Source organism: Exophiala aquamarina, assembly GCF_000709125.1.
Source record: "Exophiala aquamarina CBS 119918 chromosome Unknown aczIA-supercont1.10, whole genome shotgun sequence".
Lineage (NCBI taxonomy): Eukaryota > Fungi > Ascomycota > Eurotiomycetes > Chaetothyriales > Herpotrichiellaceae > Exophiala > Exophiala aquamarina.
Window position 1 is genome coordinate 68,644 of NW_013550578.1, and position 14,579 is coordinate 83,222.

The 14,579-nt window shown below is 51.8% G+C and overlaps 6 protein-coding genes across 6 annotated transcripts; 3 read left to right on the forward strand and 3 right to left on the reverse strand.

The window, feature by feature from the left end:
• Window positions 1-679: 679 nt before the first annotated feature.
• A1O9_09408 (uncharacterized protein) lies at window positions 680-1,855 on the forward strand (the record flags this gene model as incomplete). Its single annotated transcript, XM_013401378.1, has 1 exon — window positions 680-1,855. One exon carries the CDS (start codon window positions 680-682, stop codon window positions 1,853-1,855), a length of 1,176 nt encoding a protein of 391 aa, XP_013256832.1.
• Window positions 1,856-2,676: 821 nt separating this feature from the next.
• A1O9_09409 (uncharacterized protein) lies at window positions 2,677-3,714 on the reverse strand (the record flags this gene model as incomplete). The annotated part of the gene is made up of 1 exon (XM_013401379.1): window positions 2,677-3,714. The coding sequence occupies one exon, from the start codon at window positions 3,712-3,714 to the stop codon at window positions 2,677-2,679; it is 1,038 nt and encodes a 345-aa protein (XP_013256833.1).
• Window positions 3,715-4,334: 620 nt separating this feature from the next.
• On the forward strand, window positions 4,335-5,540 carry A1O9_09410 (uncharacterized protein; the record flags this gene model as incomplete). The annotated part of the gene is made up of 1 exon (XM_013401380.1): window positions 4,335-5,540. One exon carries the CDS (start codon window positions 4,335-4,337, stop codon window positions 5,538-5,540), a length of 1,206 nt encoding a protein of 401 aa, XP_013256834.1.
• A 649-nt stretch (window positions 5,541-6,189) lies between these two features.
• Window positions 6,190-7,122, reverse strand: A1O9_09411 (uncharacterized protein; the record flags this gene model as incomplete). Its single annotated transcript, XM_013401381.1, has 2 exons — window positions 6,190-7,010; window positions 7,071-7,122. The coding sequence occupies 2 exons, from the start codon at window positions 7,120-7,122 to the stop codon at window positions 6,190-6,192; spliced, it is 873 nt and encodes a 290-aa protein (XP_013256835.1).
• A 2,316-nt stretch (window positions 7,123-9,438) lies between these two features.
• A1O9_09412 (serine/threonine protein kinase) lies at window positions 9,439-10,238 on the forward strand (the record flags this gene model as incomplete). The annotated part of the gene is made up of 3 exons (XM_013401382.1): window positions 9,439-9,577; window positions 9,631-9,842; window positions 9,897-10,238. The coding sequence occupies 3 exons, from the start codon at window positions 9,439-9,441 to the stop codon at window positions 10,236-10,238; spliced, it is 693 nt and encodes a 230-aa protein (XP_013256836.1).
• Window positions 10,239-11,904: 1,666 nt separating this feature from the next.
• Window positions 11,905-14,176, reverse strand: A1O9_09413 (uncharacterized protein; the record flags this gene model as incomplete). Its single annotated transcript, XM_013401383.1, has 2 exons — window positions 11,905-13,364; window positions 13,948-14,176. The coding sequence occupies 2 exons, from the start codon at window positions 14,174-14,176 to the stop codon at window positions 11,905-11,907; spliced, it is 1,689 nt and encodes a 562-aa protein (XP_013256837.1).
• Between the last annotated feature and the right edge of the window lie 403 nt (window positions 14,177-14,579).

The following is a 14,579-nucleotide window of genomic DNA, read 5'->3' on the forward strand; positions in this document are numbered from 1 at the left end:
CTGTTTTAGTTGCCGACCTAAGGAGATCTGTGAGGTACCAGAGATCGGAGACTTGGGAGACAGCCTGCTCAAGCCTGGTCCACCCGATGATTTCATCATAGGAAACTCGAAATACCATGATTCCTTCGAGTTTAGGTTGGGAGACACGAATCCATCACCGCTAAGACTTCGATGCAATGCTGGACGCAGCAACTCCAAGATCCTCCCTCCTTCGATCGCGAGACGCGGGGCGGGAGCATCTACCCACAGTGTGTCGCGGTCTTCGCTTCTGCAAGTCAAACTTGAGGTGAGCGATATGCGAGAACTATGGATCGACATTCATGCGTATGCAAAATCTGATGTCTCCAAACTGTTCGAGAACATAACACGGCACAGGCGTAAGCTCAAGCGCCATCTGATTTCAACCGTGGCGTGTCACAGTTCTCCTGTCAAGCTCCTGCCACCCGTCAAAGCTTTGATGAACTCGTATTTTCTCGATTTCAGGGGTATGGATGGGTCGGTCACCCTTGTTGGACCGCAACCTGCTGTGATGATGCGCTGTGGTAATAAAATCGGTTGTCAGCCGATCAAGTGTGTACATTTCTCTACCGCTGTGTCACGCTCCTCCCAAACCACCTGCCCTCCATTTCGGAAGGATATCTTGCACGCTTCACCCTAAACATACCAGTTTGTATCAGTCATGGACTCCGATAAGCTCTCCCCAATGATCCTTCGGATACGACCGAGAGCCTCTCATAAAATCGTCGGTATTGGGGTTGTTGTGGTTGCCCTTCTCTATATCGCCACCCAGTTCTCAGGCTATCAGATTTCGACTTCGAATCTTCTAGCTGCTACAACAACAGCAGCTTCGGCAGTTGCTTCCAGTCCTGAAACTGCGGCAGGTACTCGGGTCGATGCCGAATTCGAGCCTATCCCGAACATCGTCCATTATGTCTGGCTTCTCAACCCTAAAAAGGACAATACGCGCTTAGAATTCAAGCATTTCCTGTCGCTGTATGCTGCCTCGATCTACTGGAACCCCGACAAGATTTACATTCACACCGATATTCCAGAGGGCGGGTTCCTACCTGAACCAGCGGCGGAGACCCCTCGGGATCAGTGGAATCTCCTTATCGCCAATCGGCCGAACGTCGAGATCAACCACGTCACCGCGCCAGCCATGGTGCCCGGTAGGAACAGGACAATCACCGGAATCGAGCACAAGTCTGATTTTTTGAGGCTGCAGATGATGCGGAGGTACGGCGGCGTTTACCTTGATTGGGATGCCCATCCCCTCCGTGACATCAAGCCGTTGAGATACTCTGGGTTTAAGGCTATTGTTGGAAGAGAGCCAAGTAGCAGAATCCAAACTGGGACCTATATGGCCACGAAAGATTCAATCTTGATGGAAACATGGTCTGAGAAAATGAGTCTGGCCTATGACGGCACCTGGACACACCACAGCAATACTCTTCTCACATATCTTGCTCCGAGAACAGTGCCACAACCCGGCGAGGTTTTGATCATGGAGCAAGATGCATTCACCCCAGGAGACTTTACCACTCTTTCGTACAATCGATTCTACGATATCCACCCTGAAAGCCCCATCCAGGATCTCAGTGACTCGTGGGAAGGCCTCTTCGACCGCTTCGATGAACCGCAGCGTTGGCCAAAGTGGCACATTAACTATTCTGCAACTTATGTCCTCCACGTCTTCGGTCTACAACGTGCGCACAAGGACCTGAAGCTGAATGGCTTCACTGAATTGACTCCTGAATATGTGCTTGCCAGGCAGAGCAATGCCGCCCGAGCCTTATACCCAACGGCAAGACGAATGGTCGAGGAACGGCTAATAATGGATCCATTCGCGGAGTAAGAACAGCTCCATCGACGGGTCCTCACTTGATTTGATACTTCTCGTAATTCAGCGTTCCAAAGAAAATTTGCTGCTGTAGTATTGTCACTAGTTTAGAACTGCAAATCTGGGAGCAGCTCGGAATTTTTTTTGGTGCTCAACCAAGTCTGAATGACAATTGTGCTCGTTAAGGCTTTAGCCGACAAGTGGGATGTTTTGAGGCCCCTGGCTCGTCCCCAGAGGTCGAATAGCCACTCAGCGCTCAACGAGGCATAGATTGAGAAATCGTCTGCCAGACTTCTACTTTCCTCAACACCAAATGCAAAGCTGGAAAGTTGCATTCATTACTGGTTGCGTTCCTCGTGGAGAGAGTATTGATCTGCCCAGGGGCTCTGAGAGTTTCGTAAGATTACAGGCGTGAATGCTTTAGCATCGTGTTTTGACAGCTGACAGATGCTGACAACTTGAGGCTTGGCTCACGAATCGGCACGGAGCTGGAATGCTTTCGCCTGTTCATGCAGGGCATTACAGACAAATCCAGACCTCGATCGACTGTCCAAGCTTGCCCTTTACGCTCAGCCTCTGCCGTGCGTGGCCTTTGTGTCATGCTAGCTAGCCACAAACCCATCAATATGTGATAACGACGACGATGACACGTGGAGTGTTCATTGGGACGCGGCAGCAGCTGCAAGCTTCGTGTCAACCAACACGCACTCAGATGTCCGCAAACAATATCACTGGCAAAGTTCGTTAAGCAATTTCCATCACAAATTCAGGCCCCGAGCTTGATCGTCCCCTCATAAACACAGAATTCGGATGTCGCTTACTCGTCCGAATGAACCTCAGACAATCTCTCCACTTCCTTCGCTAATCTCAGACCGCTGCTCGGAAGGTGGTACAAGGTCTGATAACGCTTCTTCCAGATGCTTGAACATGGTATAGTGGGTGTCCCCATGGAACTGCTGGAGTTTAGAATGCGGCAATCGGTCTGCCATGTAACGTATCATCACAATAGGTGCGTTCTTATCCTCTCTCCCATGCCAGATTCGAATCGGATCATATTGAACGTCTTCGAAACGGAATCCCCAATCTGATGATAAGAGCTCAGCCTCGTGGACGGCGGCTTCGGCACCCTGGGCGAACGGCTCTCCGATCAGCAGGTGCACCAGCGCTTCCCTTCGTTCCGCCGTACTTCTCTTTAGGACCATCTCCTCCACGGCTTTTTCGCTATTCTGAGCGTCACGCCTCTCCTTTTTCTGGTCCTGGGCCTCTAACCAGCCATCAATCCACTTCGCCACTGGTTCAGTGTTTACCAGCCATTGTAAGCCGCCAACAGTTGCATTCAAAAGTGCTCGCAGTCCAGTTGGCCAATGCACAGCAGCTAACCTTGTCATCCGCCGACCTAGAGACATGTAGTGTGGCCCTGCTACCCAAGGCGGGGCTGAGGCGAAAAGACCAACTCCAGTGAGCATGCTATGTGGTAGCATATGTGCGCAAGCTAGGGCGAAAGGTCCACCTCCGGAGCCACCCAATACTGAGAATCGAATTAGCTGTTTAGCCTTTGCGAACTCCCGTACATCTGCAGGCCAGTCTATGATACGGCAGCCAGGTTGTGGGCTGGACAGGCCAAATCCTGGTCGATCAAGCGCTAATCCGCGTATACCTAGGCGTCGGAGAAGCTCATCTGCTGGGCCGCATTCGAGGCGGGACGATGGATAGCCATGGAAGAAAAGCAGAGGCGTGCCTTCTGGGTCGCCATACTCCGCAAATCCTAGGATCCTGCCGTCAGCAAGTTTCAATGTTTGGTTCTGGCGCGTCGAGGTGGAGATGGCGCAGCAATTGATCCTGGTGATGTGCCTGAATGATGCTTTAGAGGACATCTTGCACTCGACTTTCGATGGAAGATACCAGTTTCTCAATTCTGCAAAAGGTTAGGATCTTGGCCGTCTTTAAATGCGAAGAGGGAAAGCCCCTCTCTGTGTGATTATGATACCATCGAGGCCTCCACTGATTCACGGACATGCCCCTTGAACTGGGGCCGGGCGTGGAGTCGGTTATGTCATGTATACATACGGAGGACATCGAGCGTGCCATTCTAGCAGCGAGCAAAGACCCACATGCACATAAACGAGTATCACTCACCCAGAGTAGGAGTTGAGACTTTGTACGCCGAGTATGAAGATAGGATCTCAAGGAACCGTCGTCGTCCTCAATTTCCATTCTGCGGAGAGGCCAAGCTGCCTGTTGACTAATAGTTATCGCTTAGAAAAGCCCCAATTAATCCAACCCGGCAGCGGTCTCGTAACCGTACTCCGTACTCGTGTTCGTATCGGCCGGAGATGGTCTGGTTCCAAGTTGCTTACGAGCACTCAGTACGCTTCTCGAGCTTCCCCATGCTCGATCTTCAGTCTTTCACAGAGTGCACATAGTGGACCAGCTTTTCGCGCTTCTACGATTCGTCTATCATTGTAGTAGGACTCGGATATCTTGGAAGTCTAATATGCCACCACGCCGTTCTCATGCGAAATCGCGCCGAGGTTGCCTAAACTGCAAAAGTCGACATATCAAATGCGACGAAGGCGGTCCGCCTTGTGACCGGTGCAAGCTTCGTGGGACCGCCTGTGAATATGCAACCCCGGGATCCGGTGCAAAGACCTCAGCGATAGCCGAAGTTCGAGAAGAGATCTCGCACACTGCGGCAAAAATCAATGAACTTCAGTTTCCGGCGGACCGTCGCTTACTAGAACTTCAACTAATGCACCGGTGGTCAACTTTGACGCACAAAAGCTGCAGTACGCCTGGTGCTGGTGATGAAGAGGTATGGGAGCAATTGGTGCCAACATTATCCGTTCGATACGACTTCTTGTTGAATGGGCTATTGGCTCTTGCAGCATTCGACTGTGCAAGATCAGCGCCACAGTCTACCTACGAGCAATACGTGAACTCGGCTGTTGAATACCATGCACTAGCACTTGGAACTTTCCGATCACACCTCCCACTCATCAATCCGGAAAGCTATGAAGCAGCTCTTTGCTTGTCGCTGATGCTGATGATACTCGCCCTGGCGTCAGCACAGTTTACCCCCAAGTCGGCCACTAGCAAGACTCCGGACATGGTGCAGAATGCGATTGTTCATTTCGAATTGCTGCGCGGGTGTGTTCCGATCGCGGATATCAACGAAGACTATCTACTATCAAACCCCTACATTCGAAACTTGAAACTCTTCGAGGACCTCCCGCGAACCACGATTGACGAGCGAGTGAGAGAAGCACTGACCCAATTAAGCGACTTCAACGATAGAAAGATAGTCTCGACCGTCCACGAGTCAGATGAGCGAAGGATGAGGCAAATTGCGCATTGGGGAGCATGCAAAAAGGCTCTCGCAGTGCTCGGGGAGTTGTTTGAGAAATGCGTCGATGACTTCTCGCTGGGGTACGTTCTAGGCTTCCTCAACATAGCTGGAGAGGAGTATATCAAGGCTCTGAAGGACGAAGACAATGCCTCACTCCTTATCCTGATGTTCTGGGGGGTCCTGATGGATAAACTTGGGCATAAGGTCTGGTGGGCTGATCAATTCGGCAGTTTGTTGGTAAGCGAAATAGCGAGTCGAATACTGGTCCATGAAGACGACAAGGAGATCAACAGTATAATATTTTGGGCACAAAGAAATCTTCGCGCTAGCTCTCCGGAGCAGGTCGACTCGTAGCGCACTTAACTTGGGACTCCTTCACATTAAAGCGAAGAGTTCAAGGCTGCATTGATCCCCTCAAAAATGGAAATCTTCAATGTCCGGTCGAGCTGGATCTATACCCCTTCAAAAAGGCATACCCTCCCCCCTCTCCAAAAGAATATTTTCTGGGCAGCTCACAATTGGAAAGCTTGAAATCTCTCACCTTTAGCCATGTCCTTGCGCCAAATCCCTGTGGACCTGACGGTGTATCGTCGTCCGTGGTATTCAAGCGAGCCATTTGCACGATTGAGTCGGGCCGGCCCATACACGGTGACCTGCGTCCCATGATGGCTTTGCTCGTTTTTGTTTGACCAGGGTTTCAACCCTCAAACTTCTCATGCCCCTCTGAGCCATTATCCGCAGCGATCTTGGGAAGTTCTTTTGGTAATACATGCGTCTATGCGATCAGGAAATGAGGTCTTAAATTTGTGATCTTTGATGATCACTTGCTATAAATCTCACTTCAGAAAAGTCTCCTGGTTTTCCAATCCCCGAGAATGCAATACTCAAATAGTGAGCAGGTATCAAAGTCCCGCAAATGCAACCTGTCATGCCGAATATCGTTATTTACACCTTTGTGCAATACAAAATGCCACTCACTCACCGCCCAGGCTGTGAGACGAGTTTATGCTGTGAACTCGACGTCTCGCTTCTTTGCTCCTCTAAGAGCTTGGGCGGCGTTGTCATTAGGTGTTGAGTTACCAAATCCGCAACCACCATCACGAGTTTGCGCAATAACTGCACCGGCGCACTTTCCGCTGTTAAACCCACAACAGCCCGAGGCGCAGTCAGCGTCGCTGAGACACTGGCCTGTAATGAACTGTGATGCATTGCCTAGGCCAACGTTCTGAGCGCCCGGGGCACTCTGATCGATATTGTTTGATCCACTGGTGTTGCCAGTGCTGCCAGTGCTACCGGTGTTGCCGGTATTCCCTCCATTGCTCGCCGGTGGAGCAGCTGTAGCAGGTGTAGTTGCTTGGCCGTTACGGAAGGCTTGGGCAGCTCTATCATTGGGTGTTCCATCACCAAATCCGCAACCTCCATCACGTTCTTGGGCAACAACAGGACCAGCACACTTGCCACTATTGAAACCACAGCAGCCCGATGCACAGTCCGCATCACTGGTGCAAGCTCCGGTGATGAATTGAGTGCCTGTGCCAGTACTTCCAGTGTTCCCCGTATTGCCTGTGTTTCCGGTGTTGGTATTCCCGTTGGCGGGTGGAGCAGTGGTTGCGGGAGTGGTGGCCTGGCCGTTACGGAAAGCTTGAGCAGCTCGATCATTGGGGGTCCCGTCGCCAAAGCCACAGCCTCCGTCCCGCTCCTGAGCGACAACAGGGCCGGCGCATTTGCCTGAATTGAAGCCACAGCAGCCAGAAGCACAATCAGCGTCACTCGTGCATGCTCCGGTGATGAATTGAGTGCCTTGGCCGAAGACGAGAAGGGCCACTAGGAAGCATGTGAGTCAGAAATTGGCTCAAATACCCATGAGTTGGTGGAAATACTCACAGTTTAGTACGAGAAAGAAAAGAAGCGATTTGGGTGTCATGTTGCCAACCATTTTGATGTTGTGAATGACTGACCAGCAGTAGACGAATTGAACAAAAGCTAAAGTGATTGAAAAAAGAAGACGGCAAGATGAAGACGGTACAGAATGGAGGAAGACCAGCTTGGAATTGACAGAAACAGGCTTCATTTTGTATGGCGACGAACCGGACAGATGTTGATGGCTTACCATGTTGAGAATCCCCCTGTTCCCTTGTCAAGATGGGCACCCATGAAGCCCCCAAATGAAGGGTGAGCAGGAACAAAGCAGCATTGTGGCTGGATTCGACAGACAATTTTGAGATGTTGAATGCGCGATGCAACCACGGCCCAATGGCCAGGTCAAGGGAGCAAGAACAGATGTGCTCTCAGACAAGGCGTGGCAAGGCTGAGACGAAGGGTGGGGGACAGCCTCGCCAAAGTGTTGCAGCATGTTCCATGAGGCCAGGGGCGTAGTGGGGTTCAACCGAGTGATTGGCCGACCAACCCTGGTTTCTGAATCACCAATCGTAACAAGTTGAAGCGAGTTTGAGGTTGGGTTTCACGTCGTCCAGATTCGATCCGCTAGGCTCCTGGCACACTCACTCTCGATGGGGTGCGTCGAACACCTCGCGATCCTATGCCCACGAGTATGGTTCATCATGAGGATGAAAGAACCTCCTCTCGCTTGGCTGGCGGATACGGCGCCTTAATCGATGCACTGGTGCCGAAATGCCATTGATTAGGGATCACCGCGAGAAGCCTGACTCGTAGGCCACAAGCCAGTGGGTCGTGATGTGATCAAGTTGCGTCTTCTCGGGCTTTTCCCTGTCACCTGTTGGTGGTCAAACACTGTCGCTTGCCATGAGAAGAGACCTCGTCACCGACAGCGCGCTCGCTTCGAAAGTTTCAAGGGGATCATGAGTTGAACCTGCTCTCGCCAATCGATCGAGATGGCGTCTTGTTTGTGCTGGAAGTCTGAAGTGAAGCGAAGCCCTGCCAAAGGCAGACCCCTCGACAATTGAGTTGGTGCCAGGTGGAGGGAGACTGGGGTAGTGACCAAGCCAAGGCTGCCTTCTGGTCCCTTACTAATAGGGCAGTACTCTAGGCACCGAGGCACCCGAGCCCCCCCAACGGCCTTTACCTAACTTAGGCGCCACCCTCCTTACACGCCTCTATTGGTACTCCGAACTGCGTACCTGACTCGACAGGTCAGTCAATTTGGGTAGCGGAGCCAGTTCGAGCAGGTGCCCAAAGCCACCACACGACATCAGCCCCTGATCAGAAACATTATTTGGGCGTTGCCTGAATGCTCGGTACCAACCACCCAACTACAGCCCAGGTGATGACTCGGGACCAAGTAATGCTGCGGACGGAGAAATAACTCAGGTGGCTACGGGCATGAGGGCGGGGATTTTTTGTAGTTAGTTTAGCTGCCCTATGACGCCTGATGAGTTGGCATTGTTGTCAGCAGACCAAGCGCACTTGAACAGGCATCCAAGGCGGTGTGACCATGACTGTGAATCAACGTACCCTACAGCTTACGAACTTTTGATGGCAGCTGAAAGGACTCAGTCATTTGCAGCTGCAGGAGTGCAGAGCCTTGCAGCCAGTCGGTCGGTCAGTCAGTCAGTCGCGCTTGCTGCAGGATGCAGTGTCGCTCTTGCTGTTATTAACGCTCAGACCCCGCCCGGGACGCGTGACTCTTCCACGCAACTCAGACAAGTACATAAGTAAGAACGTGGCTCCGACGCGACGCGTTAGGCAACGCACAAGCACCATACGGAGTGGTCTTGTCTTCATCACCGCCTATCCAGCGCCGCCCTTCTGGGTCCTTGCTGCTGTCGTTTGGGACGCATCGTCTCAACTTTGGCATTTCGTCTGGGCTCCCACCCCAGGTTGATTGCTCACCTCAGATGGATATCACGGGCATAACCTGTGCAGCGCAGCGCAACTGACCAAAACACGCCCCAACTTGAGAAATCTGCCATTCTCCCTCTCTGAAGCTTGTTCGATGGCACATCCAATGACATGCAGCACCTTCGGAAAAGTACACTTCCCCAGTTAGGCTGCGGCTTTCGATTGAGAGGCCAAAAGTCCATCTACTCCATCTGTGGCCAGTTCCGAGCCAATAACCACGACGTGTGGCCTGCCTTGTAAGTGTTGGCGACTGCATCCAACGGCTGCTCCGTTGAAAGTCTTATTGATGGATCTCAGCGATCTGGACCGAAAGCCCGTCGTGATCAAGCGGGCTCCCCTAAGCCAGTTCAAGAATGAAATCCATGCCCTCTACCTCTGCCGTGGAAGCCCCTACATCCGGCAACTGGTCGATACAAGCGATGATCCGCCCTCAATGATCTTGGAACGATTAGATACTAGCCTTTATGCTGCCTCTTGCCAACAGAAGCTCGAGAGGCGGGATATCAAGCAAGCCGTAAGGTCTACCCTCAAGGGGCTGGCTCTACTCCATAGTCATGGACTTATACACAATGGTGATTTAGTCAAGACTCGCAACCGGATTTCGAAAGGCTGATCTCTCTCACAGACGTCAAACCCGACAATATCTTAGCCAATCGCGGGCAGGGAAGTCAACGTTTCGCAGAGATCAAATTGTCGGATCTTGGAGACTCGAGTCTGCATAACTCTGCAAAGCGGAATACAGAGCCTATCAGTGGCACTGCCGTGTACAGGGCCCCTGAGATGATCCTGCGAGTGCCATCGACCACGGCTGTGGACATCTGGGCTTTAGGCGCGACAGTAAGGCCGAGCTGGCAGTTCACTATGTCCAAGTTTACCTAACCAAACTCACAGACGCTGTTTTTCATGGCGGGCGATCATTTTTTCGCACCCAAATCCAAGGGCCCAGAAGACGACCTCGTTCACGACCATATCCTGAGGAGGCAAATGAAATGCTTTGGACCCTTTCCAGAACAGTTCATCGATGTCGTACCGCACATTTACAGGGAGTATTACATTGATCTCGAACAATCTATAGGATTTTATCCTAACCGTTGGCCGGGCCCGCTTGCGAGTTTTCTGAGCCCAGAAGAAGAGGAATTTGTACGGCTTCTTCTAAAGCCTGACCCTCGTGATCGTCCATCGGCCACCGAAGCCATCCATCATCCATGGCTCAAAGTGACAGATTCGAACTGACTAGGGGAAAGCCATTTCGCAAAAGGATTCTCTCTCCACGTGTATGAGTTCGAGCTGAAGCAAGTCTGCATCAATCGACGAGGCTTCGGAACCTCTGTTGGCGGAACCGACTTTCACCGTCAATACTGCAAAGAGCCTTCCCGATCTTGATCTTCTCCACGTGCGGAACCATCGACATGCTTGCTTGAAGGCCACACTCCTCCTAGATCATGCGATCGAACTTTGTATCACAAGCAGCTCCGATCGAATCAATGTCTCACAGCTACGTTTCCCCTCATTCGCCAACGGTCTCATTGCAAGAAGTCAAAATATTGCGAGCCTTGTCTAGACCGACGGCCCCTGCCTGCTAACGTAGCTTTAGCGTTTTTTTGTCAGATGGGATCCTTGCGGGCCTTGCGCCTCGTTACGCGAGTACGACCCGGTCTCGGTAATCGTACCGCTCTCAATAAACTTCCGACTCCAGCGGCACATGGACTTTCGACAGGAGGCAGCCGACAATGGAGTGCACCACGTTGTCTACTAGGCGTATGCGTTTTCGAATTTCACCCTGATGGCATAGCCTGATCAACATTATGCCGACACTGGCAACCTCAATCCGAGGCGTAGTCCTGCCACTACTTGCCCCTCGGCATACCTACGTACTCGCTTGAGGTCTATTCTTCCACGAAATGGTTGACCTCGGGACTGATGAGCATTTGCAATTGGCTAATTTTCCATATAAACAATGGTCACACAGGAATCCCCCCGAATTGTGCCTTACGGGAAGGTCGATGTGGCGGCCTGGGTAGAAGAACGCGAGCGGCCGAGCTGCCCACGAAAACCTACGAGGAATTCAAGCAGCACACCCTGACGGGACGTGGTATGTCCCGAATCCTGCGAATACAGAATTGCCCGTTGCTATATCAAAATCAACGATGCCCTTCCGAGAGAGAAACCAACATTATTATCTTTCAGCGTGTTGCAAGCAGAAGATGATCGGCATCATCGGCATTAAAACATCAACGTAGCTGTTAACACATTCTGTTGCATGAGCTATTCCATTCTGTTTCGTATCTTTGCATCTTGGCTCCATCGTTACGAGCATGTTTTTGATTCCAATCAACCTTAACTGGTCATTGAGCAATGGGTGATTCGCCTCTAAGACAGTCAGTCGACCACATTGAGGCAGGTGTTTCAGGCGAGTGGAGACCTGCTTCCAAAAGAATCGCCCGGCAGGGTTCCTTGCTATTGACAGGCTAATGAGACTTCCCAATCACCACACCAGCGATCCTAGCCTTTAATAGCCTCAGCCACTTCAGCCTTGCTTTCCATCCTATCCATCCTGTCCTCGGTGCCACGACTGCTTCCAGAATCTTCGCCAATCTCCCCCCTTAGGTGACACTAACGTAGGCCTCGGCCATCGATGTGATGCAATAGGACGTCCTTTTGCGATTCCCTAGTCATGGATGCATGAGTAAAGGTCTCCTGGCTTTGTTAGACTAACGTGCATCAGGTGCATTAGTTGCATTAGGCGAAGGGAGGGACGCGCCATGGAAAGGAAAAACCACATATTATTTCATCTGCTCAAAAGCGACAGGGTATAAGTCAGGCTAATACGGTATCTAATTCTACTATGACATGGACACGTATGGATCCAATCAGTTTCGCTGACAAAGACGCAGAAATCTTACACTTGGGATTTGGGCGATGGGGAGCTGTACCGTTGCAGCTGCTGTGCTATCGAGCACATTGCGGTGGGCCAATAATCCTGCTCGGTTTCGCAGAAGCCGACAACGTCACTGCCCCAGCTGTAGGAGTACCGGTTGAGCATTTCTCTGGTCTTGCGGATGTCAGAGGTGCCCAGGTCGCCGATGTACCAGCATTCACCCTCAATCAGGATGGCAAAGGCAAGCCAATGGACGTAGATGTCCCATGCCAGGAGGTGGATGGCGAGGATGAGTTCTTTCTCTTGTGACGGCTCCGTGTGGACCTGGTCAACACGCGGGATAGGGCTCATGAGAAGATCGAAGTACTGCTTAGGAACACAGTTGGCCCAGAAGATGATGACGCGGCGCATTGGCCAGTCCGGGTGGAAGTCTGGGGGGTCAGAGAAAAGTTTCAGCCAGGAGGTGTTTAGTTCTTGCTCGTCTAGCTCGACAGAGCGATACTGAGCGGCGTTCTCGTCGAAGACGGTGTCGGTGATCCCTCGCAACATGTCACTTGCTAGTGTGCAGGCTATCAAGCTGGCGGAATAGTCGAAGATTCGACTTGTCGCTTCAAACGACGGAAACAGGTCTTGCTGCAGCCTGCGGGTATGTTGCTGCAGGACGACGATCCGTGTCTGGAGCTTTTGCATCGCTGTGACTCGTGTGGCGGAAACGACCGGGTACAGTGGGTGTTTGGTGCCTATGAGAGGTCGAAATTCTGGTGGAGCAGATACGTTGCGCTGGGTGTGGAGCGAGACCATTCGAAGGACCTCGGCGGAGAGTGCTCTGTCCAACGTGCTGTTTTGAATTAGATACAGTTCATTCATTGTATCGTCTGCAAGGCCTTGTCTTTGGCGGGTGGACACCTGGCCGAGGGTGGTGATGCCACGCAGGAAAACCATCCATTCTAGATTCGTGGGAGAGTCTTCTGAGAATTCGGCGGGGATCATTGGAGCGGTTAGGGTGCAAGAACGCCGGCTTAGTCTATCCAATAGGCGGACGATCCTGCGTTTAGCTAGAGGGTATGGAAAGAGCATGATCGCTTCGAGGTGGGCGATGTGAGGATTTTTGTGGTTGAGGTCCATTATGTCGTGACGAAGCGCTTCGAGGCCTTCCTGATGGTAGCGGTCGGCGGTGTGCATCAGGTCGATAACAGCCTGGACGATGTCGACTTCGGAAGTGGGAGTAGAATCCGTCAATAGATTGACACAGTGGCATGCTGCTCCCAGTGCGAGTAACGACGAGAGTAGGCCTCTGTGATAGGCTGCCAAGTTGGGGATCCCGGAAGTCATGGCATAAGCGAGATGTGGAATCAATGCGGAATCTTGGCCCCCGTACAGCAGATAGTGGTCGAGCAGATAGAGGTCGTTGACGATGGCTACTTCAGGGATTTCAGCCGATTTGGGTTGATCCAAAGTCATCAAAGGGTTCTGTACGCCTTCTGGGTCCAGGTTAAGATCTACTCCACAATCCAGGGACAAAGACGGGGACGTCGGTGTGCCGGAACTACTTTTATGAGGGCTGTATTCAGAGTCGACTTGGAACGGTGACAGGGATTCGCATAATTTATCGATCGGATCACTTGTCGACCTGGCGCTCCTGGCAGTGGTAGCGTGTGAAAGATGCGACGGAGAGGAACCCCTCGACTCTCTTCTGCTCCTGCTCGTGTCGCTTTCTGGCTTCGTATATTCACATGGTTGGTTGCGGCTGACGCAGCGATTGCATGCTGGTTGAGTTTCGTCACACTAGAAGTAACGAGCAATTAGCGGACAGTGATTCTTCTCGGACCTTCTGCTTGCGCTATCTTGCCTTGATTCTCCGGCGTCTACAGTATTGGCACCCATTTCTTGACTTCGTGTGCGGTTTGCGAGGTTTGAAGGGGCGGGAGGCCTGCGAAAAGTCCATAGGTTGTAAGAGAGCCATTGAACGAAAAGAGTTGTCGAGTGGCTGCTTGAGAGAAGATGTGCGCGACGAGATTGAACACCAGCAGACAATGAAATGAACTTCGAAGAAGATATACTCACCTGGGCTCGCGGGATCAGTCATGAGCTTGCATGGTGTATACTGGTAGTCCATTGGCTGTTTTGACCAATTGCCAAAACCGATGCCTTGTAGGGCTCGCCATGTGGATACACGCGAAAAAGCCAACGACGCGAGAGAACCAGTAGTTTGAAGCATGTCAGTCACAGTACTGCCAAAGAACACGAGACCGAGCTCAAAGGAATTCTGGTTGTCGGGTATTCGGCAAAGCATGGCAGTGCATGCACGGAATACAAGGTCCTGGATGGAAGCAGGCAACCCCAGCAGTCTCGAGTCATTGACGGTTCATGAAAACATTTGGAATCGAGGTAACATTTCAGTCATGGTCAAGCATTGAGCTGAAACTCTTTTTCGTCATGTTCACAGGAGAGTGGGCGCAGCAGCTCGCTCAGTTTATGTTGGGTGCACCAGGAGAAGCGGTATCAAGCCAAGGTGTCGGGAGAAGCAGGCCTGTCCGGAATGTGGCATGGAACGTGGCATTTAGTCTTCCCGAGGCCTGAACCGAGTAATCCGCGTAGAGGCCTTTTGTATACAGACAGCACATAGGGCTGGGGCGCCTGATGGTCTAGCGCTTACCAGGCCACATTCCGGACACGGCGTCGGTACAGTACACAGT